Source organism: Heteronotia binoei, chromosome 20 (assembly GCF_032191835.1).
Source record: "Heteronotia binoei isolate CCM8104 ecotype False Entrance Well chromosome 20, APGP_CSIRO_Hbin_v1, whole genome shotgun sequence".
NCBI classification, from domain to species: domain Eukaryota; kingdom Metazoa; phylum Chordata; class Lepidosauria; order Squamata; family Gekkonidae; genus Heteronotia; species Heteronotia binoei.
In genome coordinates, this window is record NC_083242.1 from 38,200,874 (window position 1) to 38,217,832 (window position 16,959).

General features: G+C 55.4%; 2 protein-coding genes across 2 annotated transcripts; one reads left to right on the forward strand and one right to left on the reverse strand.

Annotated features, from left to right (window-relative positions):
- The first annotated feature begins 765 nt into the window (after positions 1-765).
- Positions 766-7,512, forward strand: ECI1 (enoyl-CoA delta isomerase 1). The gene is made up of 7 exons (XM_060260654.1): positions 766-1,285; positions 1,387-1,632; positions 3,584-3,711; positions 4,762-4,908; positions 5,519-5,640; positions 5,766-5,944; positions 7,133-7,512. Exons 1-7 carry the CDS (start codon positions 766-768, stop codon positions 7,297-7,299), a joined length of 1,509 nt encoding a protein of 502 aa, XP_060116637.1. The 3' UTR covers positions 7,300-7,512.
- A 1,907-nt stretch (positions 7,513-9,419) lies between these two features.
- On the reverse strand, positions 9,420-16,256 carry DNASE1L2 (deoxyribonuclease 1 like 2). The gene is made up of 8 exons (XM_060260730.1): positions 16,116-16,256; positions 15,397-15,485; positions 14,318-14,401; positions 13,448-13,548; positions 13,124-13,236; positions 11,873-12,027; positions 11,420-11,516; positions 9,420-10,539 (listed from the first exon to the last, which is right to left on the reverse strand). The coding sequence occupies exons 1-8, from the start codon at positions 16,254-16,256 to the stop codon at positions 10,486-10,488; spliced, it is 834 nt and encodes a 277-aa protein (XP_060116713.1). The 3' UTR covers positions 9,420-10,485.
- Between the last annotated feature and the right edge of the window lie 703 nt (positions 16,257-16,959).

A 16,959-nucleotide genomic window follows, 5' to 3' on the forward strand; every position in this document is an offset into this window, starting at 1 on the left:
GGGTTTGAGGGGGGGGGGGCAATCAGTGGCATTGGCCTTAGTCTACCCTGCGAGTCAGCCATTTTCTCCGGGGGAATATAATCTCTGCTTGCGGGAGATCAATTGTAATTCCAGTAGACTGCAGGCCCCACCTGGAGATTGGCAACCCCAAGCTTGTTGGGTGCAAGTTGGGGAGGAACTTAAAGCAGTAACGCCCCTCCCCCCTTTGGCTGTGGGCTCCCGGGTTAGTTTACTCATCCAAGCACCCCTCCTCAAGTCCATTCAGCGGATACAAGCAGGTTCAAAATATCAACCCTTTGTTTGCAGGGGGACAACTCCCACAACCTACAAGTGCAGCTAACGTCCAAAACGTCAAACTGAAACAAGCGTTCCACCCACTAGAACGAAACTAAAACACAGATATGTGGCGGGGGGGGGGCGGAGCGGCTGCCCCATTGCATTTAATCAATAAATACACCACAAAGGCGGAGATCAGTCCGGTTTTTTTAATGTGTTCTCACTGTGGCAGCCACGGCCTCCAGTCTGCAAGACTGCTAGCATCGTTTATTCATTGGGTTACCAAAAGCTGGAAGTGACTGGACGGCGCTTGTGCACTCGCACACGGTGGCTTCTTCGGAGTCTTTTGGGCCATTCTCGCTTGATTCGCCCTCCGGTCGGTCACTCTGGGTGGGGGGTGTCAGAGAGGCAACGCAGGGATGACGGAGAAACGAGCTCAAAACCAGACAGGTTCTTCTTACAATGGGGGGGGGGGAGGCCTTGAACTTAATGAATTCGAATCCAGCATTTTGTATTTATGTAGAGTCCCCCTTCTTTGCTGAGGTGGGTCATATAAAAGAATGCAATCCGTCCTGCAGCACCAGAGAACCCGGGAGCGATGCAGGAGGACGAGGACTGCAGACTCGGGGTGGTGCAAGCAACGAACTGTCCAAGGCAAGCAGAAATGAGCAGCACCTGCCAAACGACCAGGATTTGCGGCGGCAGAGTAGGAACTTCTCGGAGCCGTCAGCTCTGTGCAGGAGACGTGAGCGGGACTCCCTGCGGAAAGCTGCGCCTTGCAGGTGCTGCCGGCCTCTGGGTCTCCCGCTCGCCCTCCAGCCCTGCCCGGGGCCCCTCGGCCCGCTTTCCGGGAGCCCCGCTCTGCAGAGCGCCCAGGCCTGGCCTCCTGGTGGAGCTGGGGCCCTGGAGGAGGCCCTGGGCTTGCAAAGGCCCCGGGCCCAGGAAGGCGGCGGCGGCGGCGGCTCCACTGCTCGGCGCTTGTGGCCGCCTCCTTTCCCCGGGGCCGTGGGTGGGGCCGAGGAGGCGGCGCTGTGCTCGTGCGCCCCGTCCAGCCCCGCGAGCGAGCGGCGCTCTTGCGCAACCTCGTCGCGCTCTCCGTGCCGCTTGCAGGCTGGCTGCGAAGATGGCGGGCAAGGCGGCGTGGGCTCGGCGGCTGCCCCTCCTGCGCGCAGGTACCGCCGCTCCCCGCCCCGCCCCGTCCTGGCTGCTGGCGGGCAAGGGCCGGGGGGGGCTGGCAGCAGCAGCAGGGGCTTGCAGCGGCGGGGCTGCTTTGTCTTGCAGGGCTGTGGAGCGGCGCGGGCGCGAGGCGACCCTTCAGCAACGACAAGGTCCTGGTGGAGCTGGACGAGAGCACCGGTGAGGGGCGGGAGGGGGCTTGGAGGGCCCCAGCAGGGGCACCTTGAAGACCGACCAGGCCGGGCTCCCTCGAAGCGGAGAGATCCGTGTCGGTCTGAAGCACTAGAACAAAGTAGGAGTCAAGCATCGCCTTGAAGACCAGCAAAGTTTTATCCAGAACGTCACCTTTAGTGCGCATGCAGAGCCCATCGCCTCATCTGGAGAAGTCTGCGTGCGCACGAGAGCTGAATTTCTGAATAAAACTTTGCCGGTCTTCAAGGTGCAACTGGACTCCTCCTTCCCTCTAAGCGGAGTGAGTGTGAACTAGCTCACGGTTTTTATATGCACACAACTTGAATGCCAGGAGATCATAAAGTAGAATGTTTGCTCACAGGACTCCACGGCTTAGAGGGGCTCTTGCAACCAAGCGCGGCTGGGGAGGAGTTGTCGTTCTGCAGCCACAATTCAACTTCGCTGGGCTCGAACATGACCGATGACAACAGAAACAGGCCAGGAAAAGCCTGCCACCCTTTATGGAAGGGAGCCCAGGCTGCTTGAGGCAACTTGCAAAGTGTAAAACCATAAAGCGTCAGTCATAATAAAAGCAGCCATAAAGCAGCCTTGAAGCGCTTCAAAGGGTCCTCCGGCCAGGTCTCCCAAGGCTAGAAGCAGCCCTGGGAAATCTCTGGCAAGGGCCGGCCCCTGGTGCCTCCAGCCATTGCAGTACAAGAGGCCGGTCCCCTTTGCCCCCTGACCTGGCAAGCCCAGTGATTGCATCAGATCTCGGAAGCTAAGCAGGACTGACCCTGGCAAGGACTTGGATGGGAGACCTTCTTGGAATACCAGCATTCAGGAGGGCAGGGCAGGCTTTATTCCGCCACCTCCCTGAATATCCTCCAGGCTCCCAGCGGAGGTCGCCATAACTTCCAGGTGCACAAACACACACTCTTGCCGGCGCCCTTTGAACCTCCTTGGGCTGACAAGCAGCCCGGCTCACTTTTCACTGAATTGCTCAGAAACATAGAAGGCAAAAACAGCCACGTTGCATGGGTTTCATTTTGGAAAGGAGGAACCCACCTCCTTCTGCCTCTCCTCTGTGTCCAGGGGCATATTAGTAAGCAAGCAGGCTGCAAAGAGGTCCCCGCAGTTGCAGCAAGCTGCCTTGACCGCTCAGAAAGGTGTGCTATACATTTGCTTTGAGGATGACAATCCATATACAGCAGGGATGCGATCCCTTCCCCCTTGCCCGTGATACTCAGGGTACCCTACGCAGAGTTCCATTGTAACAAAGCAGTAGACAAGTGTACCTTTAAGACCAACTAAGTTTTTAATCAGAATGTAAGCTTTTGTGTGCTCTTAAGCAGAGTTCATCAGACAAAATGGGACTGGCAAGCAGCAATTCTTAATATAAGTGGGCAGGGAGTTGGTATGTGGAATCATGGGAATGTTTTTAGCAGATTAAAAGAATCACAAATAGGGGTCTGTGTTTGTTAGTGTTAGAACAAAGCAGGGCTGAAAACAACACTGGAGGGTGATAAAAAGCAGACTACTGTTGTAGGTGTGAAGTGCCATAAAACTAGGTAACATTCCGGCTTTGTTAGCTTATAGAGGGCATGCTTTCTCATTGTGTTGCCAGCCCTCATCCCATAACTCTGGAAAGTGTCTAAAATGATGGAAGAATTAGACTGCCAAAGGACCAAGGCGTGGGGAGGGGTTTGGCAAGCTCTCCGCTTCAGCCCTCAGCAGCATCTCCAGTTAAAAGGGGCAGGCAGAAGGTGATGGGAAAGACCCTTCTCCGCCTGAGACCCAGGAGAGAGCTGCTGCCAGACTGAGTAGACAAGACTGACCTGGATGGGTCTGATTGTGGGGAAGGCAGCCTTGTGCATGTGCCAGGCGGCCGGGAGAGTGCTCTTTTGCAGAAGCGACGCTCTTCTGTTGTTCTCCGCTGCTGACTGTGTGTCGTGTCGCTTAGGGGTGGCCGTCATGAAGCTGAAGAGCCCCCCGGTGAACAGCCTGAGCCTGGAGCTGCTGACGGAATTCTCGATAAGCCTGGAGAAGCTGGAGAACGACAAGGCCTGCCGGGGGATCATCCTGACCTCGGTACAGATCCCATACAGGGATACGGCTCTTCTGGGCCAGTAGCGGTTGGTGGGAAATGTTCCTCTGCTGCTTCTGCTGTTGCAGTCGGTCTTCCCATCTTCGTGAGCGGACTTAGTGGCCGGCCGTTGGGTTTTCTGGGCCCCTGTGAAGGTGGCCACTATGGAGCGTAGTTCGGACATGGATGGGAAAGGAAGAACCTTCTCTTAAATGTGCCAAGGAGGGAAGGCAGATGTGCCATTGCCTTCCTCTGCAGAGCGACCCTGGGCTTCCTGGGTGGTCTCCCATCCAAAGACTGACCAGGGGCGACTCTGCTTAGCTTCCAAGTTGGGCTGCCCTGGGCCATCCAGCCAGGAGTCCCAGGGCACCAGAGAGAGTAGCAATTCCAGGGCCAGGTTTCTGGTGCCAGGGCTCACTTCAGATTTGTACTGTGTTAAGGCAGATGAGAAGGGTGGGGTGGGGGGTCATTTCCAAAAAAACCCAGTTAAAACAGGAACCAACCACTGATGGGCAAAGGAACACTCCCCATGTTGACAGATAAACAGCCAGGGTTTAATTTAAAATCTCCTCTGAAAGTGAAACTGGAGACGCCGATCCAATTAGAAAGCGCTGCAGGCCTAATTGAAAGAATTAAAAGCTTAAGGGATGAGCTGCGCAGGGTATTAGCACTGAGGTGAGTGATCGTTTCAGGCGGGTGGCCGTATTCGTCTATCGTTCCAGCACAGCCTCTTGTTGCAAAATTCTGGGCAGCTGAACGGTCAGGTCTTGCTTTAAGGCTCAGGGCTTGGAAGGAATTTGTTTTGGGGTGGGAAGGTGGTGTCTGGGGACTTGGTTTGAGGAGGTGTGGCCCCTTGCTGTGAAGGCCAAGAGACTGCCTTTCTGTTGCTTCGTGTCACGTCTGGGAAGTGCGGGTGATGCAGGGCTCTTTGGGGAGGGGAGAGGGGATGTGGCCAGATCTTACCTTCCTTTGGGGCTTGAACAGTGCAGGAGGTCTTTTTGTCGCCTGGTGTCAGAGGGAGACGTCCTGAGACGCTTTCCTCTCCCTCTTCCCAGGTTGTCCCCAAAATCTTCTCGGCAGGGCTAGACATCACTGAGATGCACGGCAAAAGCAAGGAGCACTATGCGGAGTTCTGGAAGGCCGTGCAGGAGATGTGGCTGAAGCTGTACGATTCCCGTCTGGCGATGGTTGCTGCCATCAACGCAAGTTTACTTCTGCTACATCCAGCTCCCTTGGTTCCCTGGCCTCTCCGGGCGAGAAGGGTCACACCCTGACTCAGCTGAGATGCTGGGAAAGACAGAGGATGCTGGTGGGACAGGGGAAGGGGGGGTGTCACCAAAACCATCCACTTAAATGGCAAAACACGCACACGGTGCCGTCTGTTGCAAATGGCATGTGGGCATTTCAGTGATCAAGTTTGCTTGCTTTAGACAAGATAGGATCGGGCCACTGGTTTGCCCCAAAGCCTTCAAAACGCACCACCCAAATTAGTTGCCAACGCGTTGTTTCTAAAGGGCTTCCTGTGCTTGGTGCTCTTCACAGCTCACAAAGTGGATGCTACCTTGTGTGACTATTTGGTCCTTAGAACCCCAGTGTGGCTCGTGAGGCCTGGCGTTCAGGAGCTCACTTGCTCTGCATTGAAAGAACTGGCTACTTTGAGAATGCTCCTGTCTTGAGAGTGTTTCAAATCAAAGGAAAATGAACTGGGGCAGGGAGAGAACTTGAGAGTTCAGGTTCTGCAGCTCCTAGAGTGCCCTGGGGAGCCAAGGGTGCTGTTTGGGGCCAAGTGGACTGTGTGTTTTCTGCTCCTAGGGTTCCAGCCCTGCCGGTGGCTGCCTCATGGCCCTCTCGTGCGACTATAGAATCATGGCCGAGAACCCCAAATACAGGATTGGTCTGAATGAGACGCAGCTGGGAATCATCGCCCCCTTCTGGTGAGGGAGGAGTGCGGGCAGCCGTGGAGGAGCAGCCAGGAGGCCTTTTTGGCGTGGGCCCCGTGCAGGCTTGGCTAGCTAGCGCCGTGCCTTCCGCTGCCTGAACATCTGTCCCTTGTGGCCAGGTTCAAAGATGTGATGATAAGCACCGTTGGCCACAGAGCCGCAGAGCGGTCCTTGCAGCTCGGCCTCCTCTACTCCGCACCTGATGCTCTCAAGCTTGGCCTCGTGGATCAGCTGGTGCCGGAAGAGAAGATGGAGAGCGCGGCGACTCAGGTGATGGCACAGTGGTTGGCCACTCCAGGTGAGGAAGCAAGGAGAGGATCCTCCCCCCATCCCCACAGGTGTCTCTGCAGAGATAAAAACATGGGGGGGGGGGCTGGTCCCAGGGCAAACGGACCATGGAGGGAAAGCTCGGTTGGGGAGCTGAGTGAGAACCTATTTGTTGAGGGGCTGCAGGGAGGGCTCCATCTCGGAGTTCGTTTGCAGTCCTAGAGTGTCTCAGAGGGGGCCAAGGAAGAAGCAGACCTGTTGGCGTCTTTTCCCTAAAGGCTGCTGGGGAGGGGCATTCGCTTGCATCCCTGTTGGGTTCCCTACAACCCACTTGGGGGTTCTCGCTTCTCCTCCTCCCCACGGGCACCCATCCAGGTGCGGAGAGAGAGCTAGTAGAAGAGCAGTTGTAAGCTGGGGGGGGGGACAAGAGGAAGGGAGGGAGGCGTCGAATCCATGCCTGTTAGCTTAAATCCCTGCAGCTGGGGCAGAGTAGATCCAGGTTAGGCTTTGGGCCCAGATTCAAGGCATCGTCAGGGCTTTTTTTGTAGCAGGAACTCCTTGCATATTAGGCCACTCCCCTCTTATGTAGCCAATCCTCCAAGGGCTTATAGGGCTCTTATTCCAGGGCCTACTCCGGGAGGATTGGCTACATAAGAGGGGTGTGGCCTAATATGCAAAGGAGTTCCTGCTACAAAAAAAGCCCTGGGCATCGCAGATCGGCAAGTGGAGGTCATTGGACCAAGCCTGGCGCTCCTGCGGAATGTAGAATCATAGAGTTGGAAGGGCCGTCTTGCCTCACCCCCTGCTCAGTGCAGGAGCAGCCTAGCGCACCCCTGACGAGAGTTTGTCCAGCTGCTGCTCAAAGACGGCCAGGGAGGGGGAGCTCACCGCTTCCCCAGCAGCTGATTCCATTATTGAAACTACTTCATGCCCCCCTCTGTCTTCCATTGCCAGCCAGGAGGCTAGGGGATGGGTGAAGCTGGTGCGGGAGTTGTGGAAGGAGAAGGATTTATTTTCAGTTCATTTGTTTGATTTGCATATCTTCCTCTCCCCCACTGTAATAATGCATCTATACATAAAATTTAAAACAAAACAGGAGTCAACTAATTAGAGATGGCGCTGGAATATTCCACATTCCGCCCTTCTTGAGCTGGGGTGGGGTGGGGTGTGGGGGGAAACCAGCCGCTTGATCCCACCGACTTCCGCCCTCTGCTGCTAGATCACGCCCGTCAGATCACCAAGTCGATGATGCGGAAGAAGGCGGTGGAGCGCCTGCACAAGCATCGGGACTCCGACATCCAGAACTTTGTCGACTTCATCTCCAGAGACTCCATCCAGAAGTCCCTCCAGATGTACATTGAGATGCTGAAACAGAGGAAGGCCTAAGCTGGCTGAGGAGCTGCCGGCCAGGCTGGCGATGGAGCGGGGAGGGGGGCTCCAGCGTTGCCAGCCCAGAAACCTCCGTGCCTTTTTCTGCTGTGGTGCCTTTTGCCTGGACTTTGGATCCCGGGAGGAGGGATCTCTCGGGGCCGGGCAGGAGTTCTCTTAAATGAGTGAGTTTAACAGAATGTGAACTGTCAATAAAGGTAACTGTTCGAACAGGGGCTCCTGTCTTCCTGCCAGTAGCTGCTGGCACACAGCCTCTCAGCCGCGGGAGGGGTGGGGAGAGAGAAACTGGCCACATTCCACCGAGACTCCCCAGTTGGTGTGTTGTGTGTCTGCTCCCGGCCCTTGCTGCCTTTTCCGTTGCTGCTGGTACCCTGCTGCTGGATAGAGGCCCTGGCACGGCATTGCCCTTGCAGGGGGCAGACCTGAGCTGTCTATTGGCGGCAAACAGACCAGGAGCCCTCAAGAGAATCTCCCTCTTTAGTTGTGATTAGGTCACACTTGGATCTCCGCTGCTGCCTGGGATACCTGCATCCTACCGTGGAATAATCCAGTTCTGCGCTCAAAAGAATATTTGTTCTGCAGTCATTCTGTAAAGATGTTTGCATAAGTTTTATTTTAGCATTGTTCGTGAATTCTTTTAATGTTCAAGCAGGTTTTTTTTATTATTTTGGACCAGGGCAACGTGATTGATAAAGGGAAATTCTATGATGTTTGGACTATTCAGACACACACACCTCGCCCTTACACGGAATAGTTGGTCTCCCGAGTAGCCATAATTCACCAAAGGGACGTCTTTCTACCAGAATCAGTTAGGAAATTGGCTGGGAAGGGGGCCAGAGGGTGTTTATGCCCCTTGGCGCAGAGTGGTAAAGCTGCAGTACTGCAGTCCTAAGCTCTGCTCACGACCTGAGTTCGATCCCAGCAGAAGCTGGGTTCAGGTAGCCGGCTCAAGGTTGACTCAGCCTTCCATCTTTCCTAGGTCAGTAAAATGAGCACCCAGCTTGCTGGGGGGAAAGTGTAGCTGACTGGGGAAGGCAATGGCAAACCACCCCGTAAAAAAGTCTGCCATGAAAACATCCTGATGTGACATCACCCCAGAGTCGGAAACAACTGGTGCTTGCACAGGGGACTACCGTTACCTTTTTTTCCTCCAAAGGGGGTTAAAAGCATGGAGCTGGAGTGTGTGACTGGCCCAGGGTCACCCAGCAAGCTTCCCTGGCAGAGTGGGGGGTTTAAACTGGAGTCTTCAGGATCCTGATCCGCACCAATCCCCTCCAGAGCTTTTGGGAGTTGCTTGGTCCTTCTTAGTTGCCCCCAAATTAGGGAGGGATGGAGATGGGGTTAGTAGTGGGAATTGTGTGGAAAGATGGTTTGCTTGAGGCCTCTGTCCTGTCCTCTCGGTCTTGAGTGACTGGGGGAGGGGGGGAGGAAAAGGATGCTTGTGTGGACTTTACACTTGGCTGCTGACTCAGATTTGGAAGGTGGGGAAGGGGAACCAGCTGTGAGGGGGCCGCTTATCATAGCTGCCCTGGGATTCCGGGCTGGAAACCAAAGGCTAACAGGGAGGAGAGCCAGGAGGAGACCTGATTTTTCCCTCTCTCTTTAATTTTTCCCCCGTATGTCTTTCCCACCACCCCACAGACTGAGTGAAATCCTCGCTGTTCTAAGATTTCAAACAGCTGGCTTGAACTGTGACGGGCTGATTCCCAAAGGGAAAAGAGGGGTGTGTGGGGGACCTTTCAAGCCATCGAACTCAGAGCAACAACTCCAGCCTGTAAAGGAAAAGAACACACAGTCTGGAATGCCTGACACTTTGCCGTGAACTCACATAGGTTTTTATTCGAAACACAAGAGTTGTGTTACAGTTGGCTGAAGCTAAGCTTGCATGTAAAAGCCTGATCCTAGATATGCTTATTCAGAAGTAAGTCATACCGAGTTCAGGTTCCACAGGATGTCAACGATTGGGCCTCCTCATGAATGCCAATGGGAGCAGCGGAGGCCAGAGCTGTGGGGGTGGAGGCTGGGCGGAGAGTTTCATTGAGGTAGCTTGAAAGACCACATCGGCGCACCAGCTCCAGCCTGCAAGTGCTTCTTGCCCCAAGAGGTGACCTGATTCCTCTTCCTTGAAAAACTGGCCTGTCTCCCTTTGCTTTTGCAATCAAAAAACGATTAGGAGAATTAAAAGATCTCACTGGCCAACATCCAGCCTTCCTTCATAGGTCGGTGCTGCCAAATGAGTCAATAGTGCCGCTTATTATCTTCTGAGAGGACGAAACACTTGCAAGATGAAAGGATGGCACCGGAAAATGCTGCCCAAAGCTGTAGAGTGAGCTGAGCGTTGAAAGTCAACAAGCCCATGAAATGGCTTTTATGATCTAGATCGGGTGTGGCCAAACTTGGTTAATGTAAGAGCCACATAGAATAAACTTCAGTTGTTTGAGACCCACAAGACATGAATGTCAGATACTTTAGAACCACAAGACAGAGGGAGGGAGGAAGGAAAATAGATGGGGGAGGGAGAGGTGGGTAGAAAGCAACTTTAGATGGCTTGGCTTGGAGAAGCGATTTAAAGAGACAAAAGCCTTTTCCAAGTTGGCCGACAGAGCAGTGGGGGCTTCAAGAGCCACACGTGTGAAAGAGCCACATGTGGCTCCTGAGCCACAGTTTGGCCATCTCTGATCTAGATAAAGCCAGAGCTATTATTATTGAAAGGGAGGGGTGTAGCGCAGGGGTAAGAGCCTCTGGTTGGTACACAGGAGGTCCCAGGTTCAGTCCCCGGCATCCCCAACAAAAAGGACCAGGCTGCTGCCAGTCTGAGTAGGCAAGACTGACTTGGAGGGGCCGACGGGGGGCTGATTCAGTATAAGGCAGCTTTGTGCATTCGACAGATCAATCCCTTCTGTGCAATAGGATGGATTCCAGCACTGAGAAATGCAGGCTGTAAATTCGCAGTGTTGTGATGGGACTGGAAGCCAGAGTTTGCTAGGAGGGAGAGAAATGGCCGTCGGCCGTCCTGGCCCACAACTCCTGGGCTCCTGGGCTTGCTTCACGACCCAGCGAGACCTTGGAAAGCTGGAAGGGTGGGATGGCCACAAAGCAGCAGAGCGAAGACACCACCCACATCGGAGGTCCAGCCGTGGCTGCAACGCTTCAACCTTCCTTGGCCCGAGAAGTCCGGGACCCTCACGGAGAGTCCAAGGTCACCTCCACTGGGAAATGGTCGCTGATGGCCAGAGCCTGCAAGGAAGGACACAAGGAGAAAAAGCAGGGCAGCTGGTGAGGCGGGACCCTTCTGGGGATCGTCACGCTGCATTGGGGAGGGGCTGTGGTGGCAGAAGGTCCCTCCCCCCCCCCTTCAGTCCCCAGCAGCAGCAGCAGCTCCAGTTCAAAAGGGCCAGGCAGGAGGGGATGGGGAAGACCTTGGCCTGAGCTTCATGGGAAGGGGCCCTGGTGGCTCAGGGGCAGAGCCTCTGCTTGGCACGCAGGAGGTCCCCAGTTCAACTCCCTACAGCAGCAAGGGTGTCAAACTCATTTGTCATGAGGGCCAGATCTGACATAAATGAGACCTTGTTGGGCCAGGCTGTGTGTGTCCCTATTTAAGATTAGGTAGCGAAAGGCAAAGGTGAAAAAGAAAAATTCACCCAACTGAATGCAGGTTTTCAGAGAACAGTAAGGAGAGAAAAGGAGGCTTTCCTGAAGGAACAATGCAATGCAGTAGAGGCAAATAATAGAATGGGAAGGACAAGAGATCTCTACAAGAACATTGGAGAAATCAAGGGAACGTTTCATGCAAAGATGACCATGATAAAGGACAAAAATGGTAGGGACATAACAGAAGTAGAAGAGATCAGGAAGAGGTGGCAAGAATACACAGGGTTCAGCCAACAGGTCCATCCAAGTCAGTATTGTCTGCTCAGACTGGCAGAGGCTCTCCAGAATCAACTGCCTTCATCCCCTCCTTTGGGAGCTCTTGAATGCGAAGCTATGCTTTAATTGCTCTGGCAGCCCATCAGGAAAGGCAAGAAACGGAAAGCTGAAGAAGAAGCCATTGAAATGAGCTGCTTCGATGGGCCCTTTGGTGATCTAAATCGATCCATCCTGGAGGAGAAAGACCCACCTCTTCCTGGCTCAGCTTGAAGGCAGTCTGGAAGTTAAACACCTTGGGAGATTTGGGGTCAATCCGCTTCCTCAGCTTTGAGCCGCTCACGACGATCCTGGAAGGCAAAAGGGCACAGGCGGAGTGCGTCTTCCAGGTGTGGATCCTGCAGCCTGTCCACCAGAACATGGCCACTGTAAGCTAGAGAGTCAGCAAAGAGCCAGTGACAGAGACACACTGGTGAACCTCCTGGAGAGGCTCAAAGGGATTGTTGTGGCCCTCCAGGTTGGGAAATTCCTGGAGATTTGGGAGTGACGCCTGCAGAAGGTGAGGTCTGGGGAAGGGAGGGGCTTCAGCAGGGTACAATGCTCTAGAGCCCCCCCCCCCTCCAAAGCAGCCATTTTCTCTGAGGAACAGATCTCTGTTGTAACTCTGGGAGATCTCCAGCTGCTGCCTGGAGGTTGGCCACCCTACCTGTCATAGGCACAGTCCGACTGGCCCACAGTGGTGTCTGCGGAGTCGGAGATGAGCCACTTGAAGACATCACTGGTACGCAGGCGGATGGAGGCCCAGTCCTTTTTCCCCACATAGCTGCAGTCGGCGTTGAAATCTCCGAGAAACATCATGTTCTGCCCAGGGAAGAAGGGGGGAGGTGCTGCTCAGCCTGGGGACCCCAGGACTGAATCCAGAGAAGCCCTACTGTGGGGTTCATCTCATCCAGGGCAGGGCAGGGGCCCAGGGGGCTCGCTTCACTTAGGCCTCCCAATCCCCAGGTCCCAGCGGGGGATCCCCTGGTTTTACAGGCTCCCCCCCTCCCCCAGCCAGCTGGCCGGCGGGGGAAGCTCCACCCCCACAGCCATTATGCACCTCCATGAACGATTCCCATAGGGAATGATGGGGAATTGATCCATGGGTATCGGGGGCTCTGGGAGAGCTGTTTTTTTAGGTAGAGGTGCCAAATTTTCAGTATAGCATCCAGTGCCTCTCCCCAAAATACCTCCCAGGTTTCAAAAGGATTGGACCAGGGGGTCCAATTCTACGAGCCCCAAAAAGAAGGTGCCCCTAGCTTTCATTATTTCCTATGGAAGGAAGGCATTTTAAAAGGTGTGCTGTCCCTTTAAATGTGATGGCCAGAACTCCCTTGGAGTTCAATTATGCTTGTCACATCCTTGCTCCTGGCTCCGCCCCCATGTCTCCTGGCTCCGCCCCCAAAGTCCCCAGATATTTCTTGAATTGGACTTGGCAACTCTATCACTTAGTCTGGTTTCCCTTTAATCCCACTTGTAGGCTGCGATTGACAAAGGGAGGGCCCTGGCTGGGAGGCAAGCAGAAGGCCCCCGGTTCAATCCCCGGCAGCATCTCCAGCTAAAAAGACCAAGCAGGAGACGCTATGCAAGACCCCTCAGCCTGAGACTCTGGAGAGAGCCACTGTCTGGGGCTCAGGGGTGGAGCCTCTGCTTGGCAGGCAGAAGGTCCCCGGTTCAATCGCAGTTAAGAGGACGGGTGAGGCGAAAGACGCTTCTCTGCCTGAGACCCTGGAGAGCGCTGCCAGTCTGAGCAGACAAGACCAGCAGTGATGTATCGAGGGGTCCCTCCCACATCCCTTCTCAAGGCTTAACTCGCACCCAAGATCCTCTGCTTTCCACCACTAAAGAGTGGTCTGTGAATGAGGCACGGCTGGGGGGGGGGCTGCTTCTCCATCCCCCTCCGCACCTGGCCACTTACGTCAGTTCCCCATTTGTCTATGACCTTCAGGTAGACGTCGTAGAGGGCATCTATTTCGGCCACGGCTTCGCTCGGAGGGGTGTGAAGAGGCACCAGGATCAGTGGCTCCCCCTCTGCGAGAGAACCAGAGTTAGAAGGCGGCACCCCTTGCTTGTGTTCCCAGAGCCCCAGAAGGGCAGAGCCCTCCAGAGTCCCCCTCTGCCCGCCTGCTGCGTTCTGCTTCCAGCGGTGTCCTCCTGCCCCCTCCCCCGGCACCTGAGGGCAGGTGCAGACCCTGTGGGGAGCGGGGAGAAGGAGGGGTGTCCTTGCAGCCCCCTGGCTCACTGGAGTTGGGAACCGAGAACTTCACGATGAAGGGGGCTCTGCTGAAGGCGTTGTCGCGGTTGGGATACTGGTACTGGGCTTCGGGAGAGACGCTCTCGGGCCTGGAGAGAAAGCAGAGGCGCTTTTCAAGAGTAATGCAATGTTCTGTCTAGCCTGCCTGCTGTCAGTGCTGCTCTTCTGGGGTGGGGTGTGCAGAAGCCTTCTGCCAGGAAGCCAGACAGCCTGTGGGGGGCGGGGGGGGTGTGTGTGTCAAGGGTTCGGGTTAGGCCCTCTGACCCAGGAATGTCTCTCGTCTCCTGCTGGCCAGATCCAGGCAGAAGAGGGGCCAGGCATCAAAGTGACACCAATCGCCTCCAGCGTCGCTGAGGCTGCCAGCCAGAGCAGGCCCTCTTGGGGGGCTGCCTGGGCGGGGGTCACTTGTGTGACTGGGCTCAAGAACGGGTCCTGCACCCATCAAGGGTGACCCCCCCCCCCAGCACAAACTAATTGAAGCCTCCTGTGAAGCTGCTTGATCCTGAATCAGACCATCCCCCAGAATCCATCGGGCTCCTACTCAGGCTGGCAGCCGCTCTCTTCCCATCCCCTTCTGCCTGGTCCTTCTAACTGGAGCTGCTGCCAGGGGGTGACCTTCTGCCTGCCAAGCAGGGGCTCTGCCATTGGGCCACCAGCAGCTCCCGCTTTGCAATATTGCAGCCGCTGCTTTTTGCCCTTCCCACGGGATCCACTGCCTCTGTGCCTCTGTTACTGGTGGGACTCCAGAGTACCACGGACCAAGCTAAGAGGAGGAGGACTCAAGGGCTTTGCACCAGCCCAATGAATTTACTCTTAAATGGGGGGGGGGGGGGGAGCTAGCCAAAGTTGGTTCCGTACCTGTAGATGAAGAGGTACATCTCCTTGTATTTCTCCCGCCCAAGCGGCTCACTGATGATGTATTCGTAGGAGTTCTTGGAGGCTCTGTGGGGTGAGAGGGAGAAGGTGGGCGGGGGGCTGCAAGTCCCTTCCCTTCCCTTGCCCAGCAGACCAACTCCTCCTCTCCTCCCCCACTCCCCCGCAGCTGCTGAGCTACAGGCCAGCCTCTCTTCCGTGGGCCAACAGCCCTTCCAACCCAAGTCAGGCCTGAGCAGGTGCCTTCTGGGCATGAGGAAGTTGGCATATTCGCCCAGGGAAGCACACGGTGGCCTGGCTGGAGAGAGGAGCTACCCCAGAGAGGGGCCCTCCTTCTAGTTAAGGGAGAGCTGGTTAATTCCCTAATGGTTAACCAAAGAGGAAGCTCTAACCATCTGCTGACTCAGAGCCAAGCTGATCGGGCTGGACCACGCCTCCTTCCTTCCCATTCTCTCGGTCCTTTTCTGGGGGTTGTACAAGTTAGGATGTTTGGCTGGGACAGACTTTGTGTGGTGCAGAATCCAGGCTCAAGCAAGACACGGGGGAAAGAAAGGCCCCATACTGTGCTTCCGTTTGCCCCTCCCACCAGCTCCCTTGGCGCACCTGTTGAGCTTCTGTCTGCCTGTCCCACGATAAGAACTTGAGAAGCCAATGGCACATCCAGTCCAACACAGTTGCCCAAACCCAGGTGCCATCAGGGGGCCAGAACTTCAGAAGCCCTCCCACTGTTGCACCCCCCCCCCCCCGCAGCACCAAGAAGACAGAGAATCCCTGCCCCCGGCAGAGTGCTCCATTTATACCTTGCAGCTAATAACCACTGATGGACCTCTGCTCCAGATGTTGACCTAGCCCCCTCCTGAAGCTGTCTGTGCTTGCAGCCACCACCACTTCCGGCAGCACTGAATTCCATTCGTGAATGGCTATTCGGGTGAAGAAGGACTTCCTTTGACCTGTTCTAATGCCACTTGGCGCCCCTGTTGAATTTCTGCCTGCCCTTTCTGCAGTTTTCCATGGCACACCAGTTGAGCTTCTGCCTGCCCCTCCCACCATGTCCTTTGACGCACCTGTTGAGCTGCTCCATCAAGGTGGTGACAGCACTGAGGTCTGAGTCACGCACCTCTTGCACCAGAGCGATGTCGTAGCGGGAGAGGATCTGGAACGAGCACACGTGTTCAGGGACGAGCAGTGGGTTAGTGCGCCTGGGGGGTGGGGTGCTCTTTCCCTGCGTGTTTTAATATCTCCCCTCAGCCAACACATTTCCCTCCTCCGCCTCCTCCATGTGAGGCTGAGAGGGGGCTGTGGGGCCAGTGAAGTGGGGATTTGTGTCTCTGTGGTCCTACCAGCCCTCGTGATGGGCCTCCCAGTGGCTTCCATTTGCCTCCTCATTTTCAGGATGGGGGTGTGTTTGGGATGCCAGCAGCCTCCAGGTGGGACCTGGAGAACTCCTGGAATCACAGCCAGTCCTCAGACTGCAAAGGTCAGTCCCCCTGCAGAAAACTTTGGAGGGTGGACTCTCCAGCACTGAATGTTGGCAGCCTTGGTGTGTCTGTGTGTCCGCTTGATTCTTCCTTCTCGCCTCTCGTCAGAGGCAGGGTGAAGACAGTCCCTTGGGGAATGTGCAGAATGTGTTTTTCCCCACCCTCTTCTGGGGGCTTGTGGTGGGGGGAGTTGAGAGGTACAGTGTTGGAGCCCAGCCCCTCTTTGTTTCCAACCAGTCTGTTCTCACAGAAGGGCAGGTGGAGGGGCTCCAGCTTCATCTCCCCCCTCCCAGGCCCGCACTCACCTTAACAATGACCTTTGTGACGACTTCATTGTCCGCTTTGTTGTCCCCAAAAGTCTGGATGTTGAAGGCACAGATCCGCAAGGCGCTGGCTGCGTGCAGCAGAGCAGCCAGGGAGGGGAGAATGAGCAGCCCCCACTTCATGGCCCTTCTTCCCCCCTGGGAAGAGACACGGGGAGGAGGAGAAGGCAGTTACGGGTGCGGGGGGGGGGAAGCTCCCCCAACCCACTCTGCATTGCTGGGCGTGGCAGCTGCCCCATGTGTCATTTCATTTCATTCATTACCCTTCTAGCCTGGTCTCCTCTCTGTGCCAACGGAAGGAGGGCAGGAAGAGAAGAGAGCCACAGTCCTCCGGGAAGGAGCTTTTGTGAATCGCCACTCACTTCTTCAGACACCTGGACACCATTTTTGTTAGTCTTAACTGCCTACCTCTCAAGAGCTGAGAAACTGCCGGGCACCCAGGCTATGGGTCCTATCTGGGCATGTCTCATAGGATGCTTTGCAGTGAATGCCTGCTTGATTCGGAGCCACTAAGTTTAAACGGTCTTCGGGCCCTCAATTGAGGTGCGCTGGTAACTGTCCTAGCAAGGGCATAGAGCCAGTGCATAGCAGTTGTGTGTCAGTTTCGACACTGACTCCATGTATCCTGCCTTACAATAAACGCTTATCCAAACCAATGTTAGGGTTAGGGTTAAGCTGCGGAGTCTTGGGAGCAGAAATTCTACTTCGTGAGCTGCTGGCATGAAAGGTGTGAGCTCCTGCATCGACGAGCTTGCTCTGGGGCCATTTTTCATGAGCTAAGACAAAAACGTGTGAGCCAGAGGCTACAAAAACTGTGAACTGGCTC